Source organism: Cuculus canorus, chromosome 2 (assembly GCF_017976375.1).
Source record: "Cuculus canorus isolate bCucCan1 chromosome 2, bCucCan1.pri, whole genome shotgun sequence".
NCBI lineage: Eukaryota > Metazoa > Chordata > Aves > Cuculiformes > Cuculidae > Cuculus > Cuculus canorus.
Genome location: NC_071402.1, coordinates 65007411 through 65021939, shown reverse-complemented (window position 1 = coordinate 65021939; position 14529 = coordinate 65007411). Strand labels below are relative to the sequence as shown.

The window sequence follows — 14529 nt, the reverse complement described above, 5'->3', positions numbered from 1 at the left end:
TTGACACAGTTCTTCATCAGGTCACTGCTCTATTAAGGTTGAGTGATGTGCTGCATGTATGTATGCAGGCTTTTTTGAAACTAGATGTCTGCTTTCAAGGAATAATACGTAGATGAGAGAGCATATTCTGTAGTTGTGGCAGCAGGACCTAAAGCGTTCTGTTTGAGTACAAGACTGAAGACATCAAATATTGGAAAGAATTTGGAAGGAATGAGGAACTCAAGCTGTGTTCCTTGGAGTTCTGTGGACACCATATTCGTATGTCTTTGGTGACTGAGATCCTCTCTGCGTTCTGTTAGGAGCTAGTGGAGCTTGAGAAAACAGGTCTGGTTTGATGTCCAGCAAATTTTACCTTTTCTGCATACTAGTTTGCATGTCTTAACTTCACTAGAAATTCTACTGGAGATGTAGATGAAGTACTTCCTTTTTTTTTTCTCCCCTGCATACCTACACCTCTGTTGGATTGATACCCTGAGAAGAACTGAAAACGAATAGGAAATAAAAAAATCATCCATCAGAAGTCTAAATGGAAGTGCTTTATAGTTAGGTCTCTGGGTTGAGAGCTTCTACAGCTGTGTTCTGTAGTTTTGGTAGCAAATTTGCCCTGTTGCTGTAGGAGGACTAGTTCTGCAAGCTCCACTGTAATCTAGTTCAGGGAAAGATTAGGACATTCATTTGGACCTGCTACAAGATTATTTTATGCTTGTCTCATTCCTCTTTTAATGGGCAAACCTACTCTAGGATTAGATAGAATCTGTTTTTTAAAGAAAGATTTGCTGTTCTTTTGTTGTTGCTGTTGTTGTCTTTTCTCTTTTTTTTTTAATACAAACTTACAGAGAGCAAGGTAAATGCAAAAGCAGTAACTAGGGAATGTTTCAGGTAAACTGATGAAACAGAGTTAAGTGACTTGAAATGCAGTTCTTGTAGAATTCTGATTACTGCTTTTTATTATGTGGTCTAATGATGATTCTGTCAAGTTGCCAAAGTTAGTTCTCCAGTTGTTAACTTTGAAATGACACAGCCATTAAACGAAAACATATTTTCTAAAAATGTTCTGTTTCTTTTCAGTACTGTTAAATTATGAAGGCATTTTGAGGTCCTAATCAACAATGGAGGAAACGGATAGGGAAGCAGTTGCAACAGCTGTTCAGAGAGTAGCAGGAATGCTTCAGCGTCCTGATCAGCTGGATAAAGTGGAGCAATATCGCAGGAGGGAAGCTCGTAAGAAGGCCTCAGTAGAAGCTCGGCTCAAGGTACAAAGTTTGATAAACCTGAGTGTCTGTGGTGCAGCATGAAGATGCCTTATTTTTCCCTTCTCTTTTTTGATTCTACGTTTTCATCCAGATAGTTTTATGCCATGGACTTTAATTTTTTGCTCTGTGTCCCAAAGAGAAACTTTGCATCCTGAAAATAACACAAACTAATGCTGTACATCCTAATGAAATTCAAGCATTTCAAGTGTTCTTATGTCCTCTGACTTCTACAGTTTCTCCATGGACAGCTAACCTTATGCCGTATAGTCTGTCAGCCAACAAACCTCTGTCTTAATGATTGTATACCAAACTTGGAACAAAAAATTGGTGATTGCCTCTGAAAAAGATCAGTCAGTTTATAAACACATGTACAAGTCAGTCTAGAAGGTAGATAAAATCTATCACATTCTTGCCTCTTTTGAAAGTGTACCCCACACACTCACACACACACACAGAGGCTTCTGAGTAAGGTTGTTTTATCTTCGGTCCCTGTGTGTTAATGAGTTCTGTCTTTTCTTCCTTCACTGGTATTCACTAGCCAACAGTCGTTTTGGACCAGTCTACTAAGTAATTCAACTAGAGCCTTAGAAACGTGTTTGGGGAAATATTTTGGGGTTTACCAGGTCAAAATGACTGGAATACACTGTATTTAATCTTATATTTTAGAATAAGTGAATTTATCTTACAACTGTTTGATGGCTCCTCCTTTTTGGGAGTCTGCATGAAGTAGACGAGAGTCTGTTTTCTTCACAGTGAAAAAATCTGTTAGCGAATTACATGTTCATTTTTGTGTGTAGCATAGGAACAGAAATATTCCTGAGGACTTGGAATGGGTTTTTCAGATTAAAGGCAGGAAGCATATAGTGGAGTCTATTAATAATGGATCAGCTGTTTAGTTACTGGGATCTATTCATAATATATGAACACAATCATTTGCCTACTGGCTGCTTTTTATAGACAGTGATGACTAAACATAACTCTTAAGTTTTGTAAATGCCTAAATCCACTTTATAGCTAGGAAGTTTCTAGTGTGAATGTGTTGGTGCTTCTCTCTTACTGGATATGCCTTCATCTTTGTTGTCGTTTACTTCAGATGAATTAAAATATCAAAAAGTCAATCAAGGATGAAGAGTAGAAAGCCAGGGTAGTAGCTGTGTGTCACTTGAAGGATGAAGCAAGAGAGATCTGAAATTGTGTTCTGGCCAAAAAAGCAGTATCTCCTCCAGCTGGTTTATCGTTTTCTTTTATATCCTCTCCCAAATATCTAGTTGTTTCCATTTCTTACACCCTTCTCTGCATTTCTTCCTGCATTATGTAAATTCTTATAGGAAGAACTACTTTGAAATGTGTCAAACTCATCTGCTTTATGTGTGTGGCTGGCAGTTAGCGAAGCAGTGTTTTTAAGGATGGGTAGCAGAACTTTGAAACAATGGATGGATAAGGACCAGCTAGCACTGGAGGCTGGTACTTCTGGGCTCTGCAGTCTAAAATATAGGTGAAGAGCTACTTGGACTCTTACTCCAGAGTTTGGAAAGTTATGAGCTTTGATAGCTGTCTTTGTTTGTGAACTTACTCAGTGGCAGAGCTTAGATTTTGGGTTTCTCTCACCCTGAAGAAGTACTGTGTGATAACCTATCAAAGTTCTGAGATGATGGGTTCTCCCAAGTGTAAATGTGCTTGAATCCTCTACATTTTGATTCTCCACTTTTGTGCAATCATGAACGACAGGGTTCTAGGGAGACCAGGCAGCCAGAATCCTGGTTCCATGGCTTCATCTTGAGAGCTGTCACTTGAAAAGATATAAAAATTAAGTCTTGAGCCCTGTTCCTACCCTGGCTTGGTTTTGATTTTGTTTTTTTTTAATACAGTGAGGGTCAGTCCAATTTAAGACAAGTAGGCATTCTAGGAAGTGGAGTCCACAGTGCTAGAACATGCCTCGCTCCCTGCCTCCCCATTCCCTCTCATGGCCTTGGCTGACTGTTAGGAAAAAAACTAAACTTAGCGGGTGTCTGTCTTTAGAATTTTCCTTGTCTGTTTGTGTCAGCGACCAAGATTATTGATTGTTTCTGTTTAACATAATCACGTTTCTCCAAAAGTTAAATAAGCAAAAATGTGAATATGTAATACTTGGAAGATCTGCCTCTGCCTTGGAAGAAATTGAAATAGCAAATCAGAAGTATTGAACGTTTAACGGTCACGTGATTTCTAAAACTCTCTATGGTCGGCTTCAGAAGATTGTTCGAGTGTTCTATTGATTGTATAAGTATCCTAATTACCTCAGTTCTTGTAGGGGAAAAGTGTCTTAATGCAGCAGTTCTGTAGATAGATAGATATAAAAATGCCTTACCACTGCTTAATTGTACTGAGTCTGACAGGAAAATACATTTTTATTAATAAAATCAGCTTGTCATAACTTGAAAGTACTTAAATAGCAGTAGTTTAAGAATCACTTTCTCTGGGACCTTCCCAGTACATTTAAAACACAATAAATGTTGTTCACAGTTACCAGGATTTCCTCTTTGGCTTCAACTACCAGACAGAAAGTTCCTTGACTGCCTGAGCTTTCTGGCCTTAAAAATACCACCAAAAAAATGTGTTTTGACCTTAACAAAACCATTTAGTGCCTTGTTTCTTTACTGGTTAGTTCACATTCTTGAGATACGCAACTAAGTGTTCACCGATGTCTTCCCTTTGGCTTGTCTTTGGAAGTCTCTATTTCCAGTTTTACACTCGCACCTTTTGGAAGAGTTATTGTTTGAAGTGTCATATGTTACAATAGATAGGTAGATCGATAACCTCTCTTTATGCCAAAATAATCTAACAGTGGGATTGTTGGCCTGGTTGCTGATGTTTCCACAGTGTCAAAATTTTATTCAGTTCAATTTTTGTTGGTTTTTGTTTTAACTCAATTCCTTTTGATTTTTTTGGCACAACAGGCCAAGAAGATTTTTTTTTTTAGAACATTCCAAAATTTATTTTTTTTAGTTACCAGTCAAAATTTGTAATTGCTTTAGTAAAATGCCTTGTGAATCTGTTCATAGCAAGCATTCTAATTGATATATCTGGATTAGCTTTCTTCTGATATCCCCCTCTGAATAGAATTCCTGCAAAGAAATTTCATTCTACCTTCTCATGATCCTACTTTAATCTAGATTTATAAAGCTGATAATCTATCTGTCTAAGCTCCTATGGCTTTGTGGCTGAACCAGTTGTATCTACATCTTTTAAAGCTAGATACAACTTCAGAACCTCAAGAAAAGAATATGTGCGCGCACACACACAAAGTTATACGTTTCTATTAAGCTGTAATATTACCTTGTCAGCTTGGGGTTTTTTTTCCCTCTGAAAATATTCAATACTGAAATGAAAATTCATTCTCGAGGTGTGTTGGAAATTCAGAACTTAAAATGATTGATATGAGTTCTTTCATTCTTTTTGTTTGTATTGAAGGCAGCAATCCAATCACAGTTAGATGGAGTGCGAACAGGTTTAAGTCAACTGCACAATGCACTGAATGATGTGAAGGACATTCAGCAGTCTTTGATAGATGTCAATAAGGACTGGAGACAGAGCATCAACACTATAGAAAACCTCAAGGATGTTAAGGATGCTGTAGTGCAACACAGCCAACTGGCAGCTGCTGTGGAAAATCTGAAGAACATCTTTTCAGGTAAACTAATGTTCTTTATATAATCCATCACATACTGAAAGCACTTTAACATGATATTAACAACTGTAAGGTTATCAAGTCACGTTGAGAACTTTAAACCTCACTGGGAATGAAACACCTACACACCTTGTTCAGGGAAGCAGCTGGTAACGCTTTAACATATATTGAGTCTTAAGCTGCACTGTTGGGACCTCTAGTCTGGCCTACCCCATCATAAAACACAAGTCACAAAGAAGCATCTTGTTAGCAATCAGTAGCATGCATAACATGTTTAATATAAAAGACTGAAACATGCAAGTGGTATGTACAGAAAGAAAATATGGAAAAGATCTGGAATGTTGCCAGTGACTTGGGCACCTACAGCAAGCCTGTTGGGTGAAAAATAATCCCAAATGATTTAAAGAAGTGGGTTTTTTGTTTGTTGGTTTTTTTTCCCAAAGAAAGACAAGGTATGAAACGGCAAGATCTCTAGTCAGGGATTCCTTGGGAATCTTTCTCACAGGAAAGTTAGGAGCCTGTGCAGTTTCAGATGCACACAGTCATTGCTTCAGAATCAGGCAGCACAATCACAGAAACAACCTCATGCATAAAGATACTGTAAATAGAAGGTACATGTTCCTTGCTCAACTATACAACTGTGAAGGTTTGCAAAATATAATAAGGTTAACGTGATAGTATGAAGATAAAGAAAATGGGATTAGTCTGTTGTTTTATGCAGCCATTTTGGTGCACATTCCATTCCACCTTGAATCAGTGAATACCTTGCTAGGGTTTTTCTGCTTCTAAATAATTTTAAGAATTTTACTCCTACAATGGGGGCTAAACCTATCATAGCCATTTGATTTTATTTAAATAGTCTTTTCTGTCCTCTTTTGATTGTAATTCACAGAACGTACCTATAAAGAAAAATTGTTTCCCAGTCATAGTAGGTTGATTTGCTTAATCTGTATAAGAGCATATCTAACTGCTACAGTACCAAACTAGGATATGGTGTGCAGCTTAAAGAAAGTGTTGTATTTACGTGCAGAACAAAAAAAATTCTCTGTGTTCCAGTGCTGAGTTATTTTCGGGATGATGCTTTCTTTTACACTGATGAATGCAATTGAAATAATAACGTTCTCTTTTCTGGCATTCTGAGAGTTCTTTAGTGTGAAGCAGCTCCCCCTGGGACTGTTAAACTGTATAGTTGATAACTTCACTCTGAGCAAAATAAATATTTTATAAACCAAGTAGTTTTCATCATGATGTGATGGTTGGAAGATGCCTGGGGCACAGCAATCGCAAGATGATAGATTTCTTAGTTCTAGGAGCAGTAAGGAGGGGGATCAGCAGAACTGCCACCTTGGACTTCTGGAGGGCAGACTGTTCAGAAAGCTGGTTGATAAACTTCCATGGAAGACAGTTGTTAAGGGCAAAGGAGTACAAGGGGACTGAATGTCCTTCTTGATCTTCAAGAAGGATATCCTGGCAGCGCAAGAGCAGGCCATTCCCATGTGCCAAAAAATGAGCTGGTGGGGAAGAAAGCCAGCTTGGCTGAGCAGAGAACTTTGGGTGGATCTCAGAAAAAAGAGAGAAAATGAGCTTTGGAAGAAGGGGCAGGCATCTCAGGAGGACTACAAGAATAAGTGAGATTGTGCAGAGATAAAGCCAGAAGGGCTAAAGCCCAGCTAGAGTTTAAGTTGGTCAACTCTGTGAAAGATAATAAAAAATGTTTCTAGAAATATATTGACAACAAAAAGAGGGCCAAGGAGAATCTCTGTCCTTTACTGGACACAGGAAGAACAATAGTGACAAAGGCTGAGGTACTTAATGCCTTCTTTGCCTTCGTCTTTAATAGTAAGGTAAGATGTTCTCTGGGTATTCAGTCTCCTGAGCCAGTAGATAGGGAGGAAGAGCAGAACAAAGCTCCAGTGATGCAAGAGGAAATAGTTAAGAGGCCTCCTTGGCCAATCAGACATTCACAAGTCTACGGGGCCAGATGGGATCCACCCAGGGGTATTAAGGGAGCAGGCAAAGGGCTCACCAAAAAAAGGGGTCGGAGGGAGGATCTGGGAAACTACAGGCCTGTCAATCTGACCTGAGTACCAGGGAAGGTCATGGAATAGGTCATCTTGAGTGCCATCTCGCAGCACACGCAGGACAACTGGGTGATCAGGCCCACTCAGCATAGGTTTATGAAAGGCAGTTCCTGCCAAACTGACCTGATCTTCTATGACAAGGTAACCAGCTTAATGGACGAGGGAAAGACTAGATATAGTGTATGTGGACTTTAGTAAAGCCTTTGACACCGATTATCACCGTATTCTGCTTGAGAAACTGGCATCCACTGGCCTGGACAGGCAAACCCTCTGCTGGGTAAAAAAAAATGGCTGGATGGCCAGGCCCGAAGAGTTGTGGTAAACGGAGTTAAATCCAATTGGAGGCCAGTCACAAGTGGTGTCCCCTAGGGCTCGGTGATCTTTATCAATGGTCTGGATGAGAAGGTTGAGTGTACCCTTAGTAAGTTTGTGGATGACAGTAAGCTGGGTGGAAGGGTCAATCTTCTAGAAGGTAGGGAGGCTCTACAGAGGGATCTGAACAGGCTGGATTGATAGGCTGAGGCAAGTGGGATGAGGTTCAAAAAGGCCAAGTGCCAAGTCCTGGACTTGGGGACACAACAATCCAATGCGATGCTGCAGACTAGGGGAAGAGTGGCTGGAAAGCTGCCTGGAGGAGAAGGACCTGGGGTTGTTGGTCAACAGCCGGCTGAATATGAGACAGCAGTGTGCCCACATGGCCAGGAAGGCTAATGGCATCCTGGCGTGTATCAGACACAGTGTGGCCAGCAGGTCCAGGGAAGCAATTGTGCACCCGTACTCAGCACTGGTGAGGTCGCATCTCAAATACTGTGTTTTGGGACTCTTACTAAAAGAAAGACATTGAGGTGCTGGAGTGCGTCCAGAGAAGGGCAGCAAAGCTGGTGAAAGGGCTGGAGAACAAGTCTTACGAGGAGTGGCTGAGGGAAGTGGGGTCCTTTCACTAGACAAAAGGAGGCTGAGAGGAGACCTTATCACTCTCTACAGCTACATGCAAGGAGGTTATAGCAAGGTGGGGGTTGGTCTCTTCTCCCTGGTAGGTAGTGACAGGACAAGGGGAAGTGGCCTCAAGATGTGCCAGAGGAGTTTTAGGTTGGCTGTTAGGAGTTTCTTTACTGCGAGTGTTAAGCATTGGAACAGGCTGCCCAGGTAGGTTGGTTGAGTTGCCATCCCTGGAGGTATTTAAAAGACAGGTAGACGAGGTACTCAGGGATACGGTTTGATAGTAGACAGGTATGGTGGGACTCAATGATCTCAAAGGTCTTTTCCAACCAAGCAATTCTATGATTCTGTGATTAATGATTACGTATAACTGTTTTATCAAATCTTTTTGAGGGGCTGCCAGCTTTATCACTAGCTGCATTTTTTTGCAGTAGCAGTTTTTCTTCTGAGATTTATCAGTTCTTTACCCCACAGGATCCTAATCTTCTTCTGTATTATTCCTCAAATACTGAAAAATAGTAAAGACGACCAATATTCTAAATAGTTTAGCAGCATAGGTAATTATCCCTATTCTTCCTTTGTGCCCTAGTCAGGCAAAAAGTGTTCCTTCAAGAAGGAGGTAAAATTCAGTATTTGTTGGGTATATGCAGCCTCAGGTTATATAGGGTAAGTGACTTTTAGTCAGGCAAGTTTAAAAGCCTTCTGCATAAGATGTAAGAAAGCTAGTACTGCAGTTTGTTTCATAGTAGACTCTCGTTTTGTTGTTTGGGTTTTTTTTTTCAAAAGGGGGCAGAGGGAGGGGAAGGAAGTTACATTCTTTTGGCGCCATGATCTTTGTTTAGCCACTGATCAAAATGGACCATTATAGTAAATAATGTAGAAAGATATATAGAGTTTACTTATTTAAAAATATTTTCTTTTAAATTATTTCAAAGTAATCACTACAGCTGTTCTCCAACTTGTTTCCTACTGCTTTTATTGATTTGTATTTATTATTTGTATTTTGATTGTGTTGTTTTATTCTTTGTGGTTTTTTTTCTTCTTTGCCTTTCCTTCAGTTCCAGAAATAGTCAGGGAGACCCAAGATCTGATTGAACGAGGGGAACTTCTGCAAGCTCATCGGAAACTGATGGATTTAGAGTGCTCGCGTGATAACCTGATGTATGAGCAGTATCGCATGGACAGCAAAAACACACATGACATGAACCTCATTCATACATACTTTGGGGATATGCAAAAACTTTCTGAGGAGTTGGCGAAGCAACTTTGGATGGTGGTCCAAAGATCTCTTGTTACAGTCCGCCGAGATCCAACCTTACTTGTTTCTGTTGTTAGGATAATTGAGAGGGAGGAGAAAATTGACAGGCGCATGTTAGACCGGAAAAAACAAACTGGATTCATACCTCCTGGCAGACCAAAGAAGTGGAAAGAAAAAATGTTCAACATTTTGGAAAGAACTGTGAGCACGCGAATTGAAGGCACTCAAGCGGATACTAGAGAATCTGACAAAATGTGGCTTGTGCGCCATCTGGAAATCATACGTAAATATGTCCTTGATGACCTGCTTGTAGCTAAAACCCTGCTGGATCAATGTTTTCCTCCACATTATGACATTTTCAACAAGTTGCTAAACATGTACCATCAGGCTTTGTCCACCCGCATGCAAGAGCTTGCTGCAGAGGATCTGGAAGCAAATGAGATTGTTAGCCTTCTAAGTTGGGTTTTAAATACATACAAAAGGTAAGATCCCCTTAACCTCTTCTTTTAGCAGTTATTGAGAGTAAGCAGGCAAAGCACGGTTTGTGTGCTAATATTTGTGTATCTACTAACATAGAAGAAGATAACAGAGGAATAATAGTAAAGAGCTTGTTGGTTTGATATTTGTTATGCATTTCGCTTCCTAGAAATTGTTCCTTAAAACTTCTTTGCATTTTCTAATATGTGATTTTGAGTTGCTTTTTAAGCTTAAAATTTTAATGCATGTAAAGATGACCTGCTTGAAGCTGCGACCAGCTTGTATTTGTGTGGAAGAAGAACAGGAGAAACCACAAGCTGATGTATGAAACAAAATATTCGTTGTTGGCCACAGCCCCAGAAGTTTTCTGTGATTATTAGCTTTCTATTGTTCTTTTTCAAGGGGTTGGGAGTGTTGATTCAGTACTGTTAAATGGAAAGAATGTAGTAACTTCCTTCAGGTTTTCTCCCAGAACTGTGTGGTGATTTGTTTATTTAGAAGAATTTTTGGTTACAGGTTGTCTCCTGTGATAGTCTTAAACTCTTTTCTTTTGAGTTTTGTGATTTGTTGGAATAACTTAAGTATTACGGGTTGGGTTTTTTTCATCCTCTGGGTTGAAACAGCTGAAACAGCAACTGTTCAGTTTTTGCTGGCATGGAGTTACTAGGGCAACTGTTGTGTTTGGAAAAAGTAATGCTAGCCTTTCTGTGGCTTCTGACTAATCCTATTCTCAATAGCTGGTGTTGACTCAGAGTTCATGTACACTTTTGCCAACCTCAGTTGTTCAGTTTCACTAATTCAATGAATTGGACACTTGATAGATTTAGAGTATAATACCTTAAAGCAAATAAGTAGGAAATAATACTGTTCTGTAGAGTTTTTATAACCAACTTTAAGATTCATTTTGTGTTTAGAACTCTGTGCTTTGCTCTACACTGCAAAGTTCTACTTTTCTTCCCTGCAGGGAACAATTTGGAGCACCCACTGATGCATATTTAGATAGCTGTGCAATATATATGAGAGGTGCAGCTTCTATTAAGGGTACAGCTACCGATAAGGTAAAGGAGCAGAGTTCATTGGCCTTTTCTTGGTTTATAGAAGGCCAGAGGAATTACTCCATAATGAATGAAAGTCAGAAATGCCTGAATTCCTCTACCTATAGAGGCATGACCTTGGCACCTGCTCCCAGGTTCTTTATTTGCATCCTAGGGCTATTGTCCCAGTAAGGCAATTCTTGGTCTTAAAATTGTCCATCTGCCCTTTCCCGAGAAAGGAGAGCAGGTAGCTTTAGCTCTTAATGGCCTAACTCAATAGTAATCTCGATACGTGTTCCATCATAGGGAGGGCAAAGGCGAGGAGCAAAGCTGGTGTTGCATCTATTTACAAAGCAAACAAATCATAAAGAGATCATTCCTGCTACAGCAAGTTATGTGCTCATAGCACCTCATGGCAGAACCCTGTGAAGGAAGTGAAATAGTAAGAGGTGTAGATACAGTAGAAGATATCTGAGAACACACTCTGTTCCCTGCGTGAAAAGATACGTTCTGAACTGCCGTTCCATTCTTTGTTCGCTTCTATGGAATATTGTGTGGTTGAAGTTTTGTCCTTTCCAATCTTTCTCTACTTTTATTAAATGTAATTTAATAATTACATGTAATTAAATGTAATTGTAATATTAGAGTGAATATACAAGTTTATGCTTGTATTTGCATATTACAGCTGCTCTTCAACCAGCTGAGAAAATACTGACCAATTAAGAGAAGCATTGACGGCTTTTTCCATGTAATGACTTGAGAAGAAAAGCCAAGCATAACAGCTGTTTATAATATTTGCAAGATAGGAATTTTAAAATAATCATGTTCTACTTTACCAGAGCATGCCTTACAAGCTGCCTTTAGAACTGCATTCAGCTCGTAGCTGAGAAATAATGTTTTGCTCCATGTGGAATAATAGCATTCAACGTTTGAGTAGGATGCATTTTTACTATGCTAGATGTTTTTCTGTTTCATATTTAAGTCAATGAGAGTTCTGGAAATATACTGCTGTTACTAAACCTCTGCTGGCCTGGGGGCAGGACTCTAATGTGTATTTGGGGAAAAAGAAAAAGAAGTTGTACGAGTCCCTGATGCCCATATTAGTAACCTCATTTTATCAGATACTGATCTAGTGTTGACTACACTACTAAAAGAGTTCACCAGTGTTGCTGTAGGCACTGTCAACAATCCTCACTCGAAGGAATGGTGCTTTGTATCCAGTTGGATGCTGTCTCTAGACCAAATACAGGTTTTTACCAAGACAGAGCGGGACTGGTGGCAAGCCTGGCATGGGAGGCAGAATAGAAATCTTCCAAACTGTTAGTTTACCGCTAATGCAATTCTGGTTTAAATTTCAAGTTGATTATAAACGTTTTGTTGAAAGGAAATAATTCTTTCCTATAGTTAGAAACCTCTCAGAACTGTAAGGAGGGTTGTCTTATCACTTCCTTTGCCTCAGGCACTTGAATTGTGGTAATCAGGAAAGAGAACTTGTGTATAGAGCAATTTTTGTCTGCAGAGGCTAGAGGTAGGAGTCTGTAGTGTTTGTTTTGGGGTTTCGGTTTGTCTCTGTGGCCTTGTGAAGTGAAGATAATGATGGTATAATGAGGCTGGAAGTATTTTTTAATAAGGCACAGTTCCATAAACAACTTCTTATTCAAGCCTAGAGCAGGTCCTGCTGTTAAATGTATTCTTTATGTAAACAGCGGTAGAATGGAATTCACTTTTCTGATTAGCTTGAGCCACTTAAAATATCTTCAGTCCCTTTTCCTGCAGGCTCAGCAAGATGCTGTAAATATGAAGTGTTCAGTTGCAGTAGTTTTTATGGTTTCAAACACAAGAAGTAGGTAGCCATAGGATGGGGTTTTGGGTGCTTGGAGTTTTTTTTCATGATGTAGAAGCACCACTCTGCTGACTCACTGCAAGTAGCCAGAGAACAAATTTAACTTGCAGAAATATACAAACCAAACACCTGTTTAGGGATTTTTTTATTATTATTTGCCTTTTTTAATAGCTGTCACTGCAAATACAGAATTTCTGGCTTGAAAGGCACACTAGAATGGAACGTGAAACTAATTTATTATGATTGAATATATTTCCATCAACTGTTAATAAAGCACTCTCTGAAGAGTGTGGTTTTGAGTTATTGATTTCTTTCAGCATGAAGTATTGTAAGTTCTGGCTACTTTGTGCTTTGGCATAGCTTTGTTTTTGCATTTCAGTTACACAAGCAACTCTTTATAACATCTTAAGTTATAGATGCAAAATATTACTTTAAACTGTTAATTTTATATAATCTTTGTCAAAATATTTTTGAGAGTTGCTCTAGTTTCTTTCTGATCCTATAAAATCAAGAATGTTTATTTTTAAGCAAGTATTGCTAATGGTGCCAATGTAATACAGTATCCGTGAAGTGCCCTTTTGATTTGGCATGCAAGATGTTGCTTCCTCGCAGATTAGGTGTATTCACTACCAAAACAGGAAACATTGGTAGATTTTCTTTTAATGTGTTTCAGCCTTTCTATGGATGTGATACAAGTAGCACACCCAAAGCTCTTTGGAGAAACTCCGAGCAGAGTATTCCATACTTGTCACTGATCATTTCTGTTGTGAAATTCAGAACGTGTACATTGTCTGTCATCACCTCTGAAAGATAAAAGACATAAAAATGTCCCCTATTAAGAGCCTACAAAGTTGAACCAGTTGGCTTTTATTTGCTTTTATTTAAGCAATTGCTGATTCTCATTCATAAAAGTTACAAATGCATGGAAGGGCTGAAAATGTATGTCTGTAACATGCTTTTTAACATATGTTAGGCTATAGCTTTTACATCCTGTTCTTCTACATAGTTTTATTTGCATTCTTTGTAAATGCATTTATTATTGCAGTTACTATTAAGAAATTTTTTTAACTGTAACATATAGGTTTTGGAAAATTGCACTTTACAGCAATCACACAAAAAAAGGCTGCATAGTTTTTAACTTTTTCATCTCATTTTTCTTACTAATCTGCGATGTCTTTTTTTTTTTTTTTTTTTTTAAAAAAATAAAAACTCAGTGCAGAGATGATGGGAAATCCAGAACTGTCTCCTGAAGTGGATATAAATTCTCTGGATCCTCTGATTTCGCAAAATGTGGTAGAGCAGCTTCTCAACAAGTATATGTCAACACTCACTGTGAGTAATAATAATTCAAAGACACCTTTGGGTGAATGTGTAGCTGCGTTAGTGCCTCAGTGCTGTTCCTCAGTCTGGGGAAACTATTATGACAAACATGAACCCAGTATCATTACTTTTGTAAAATTTTCATATATTCTGTGTAGGTTTGTTTGTGAAGTTATTATAAGATGATTTCATAGATGTGAATCATAACATTTCAAGGAATAATTATGCTTTACAGACTGTGTTAATCATAGTTTATTGGCAAGGAAGGAATTCCAGTGTTCACACATCTAAATTCATAATACTAGTATGTTAGGTGTTACCCATACTTACATGCTACTGAATGCAGCTTGATCCCTATAGTAACCACATCAACGTTTCATACAAATCTGATCTTTTCACGGCAGTGGTGATCTTGTTTGCCAGTTTTATTGATTTAACAGTCTTTTCCTTTCATGCCTGCTGATTGCATGAGAATAACTTCTTTTTGTGGATGCCATTTCAAATGCATGTTAAAGACACTGCTGCTTGCTTATCCTAAAAGTCACTGGAAATCAGTCAGCTACATGACAGAGGAATCAGTGTGTGGCTGTCAGGGGTTTAAATGTATTTTTCTTTAAAGATACACTATTAATTGCCTCTGAGACTGGATATTGGGGT

The 14529-nt window shown here is 38.8% G+C and overlaps 1 protein-coding gene across 4 annotated transcripts in view; it reads left to right on the top strand.

Moving 5' to 3' along the window:
- Positions 1–14529, top strand: part of EXOC3 (exocyst complex component 3) — a 30129-nt gene that overhangs the window by 2687 nt on the left and 12913 nt on the right. For 3 of the 4 annotated variants that reach the window (XM_054059764.1, XM_054059763.1, XM_054059766.1), the window contains exons 2-5: positions 1069–1253; positions 4704–4923; positions 8999–9680; positions 13767–13884. In XM_054059764.1, the coding sequence (XP_053915739.1) occupies positions 1110–1253; positions 4704–4923; positions 8999–9680; positions 13767–13884 (1164 nt within the window). In that variant the 5' untranslated portion in view covers positions 1069–1109. Of the gene's footprint in view, positions 1–78; positions 325–1068; positions 1254–4703; positions 4924–8998; positions 9681–13766; positions 13885–14529 lie in introns of those variants that run through there. The other variant, XM_054059765.1, reaches the window with a different exon arrangement.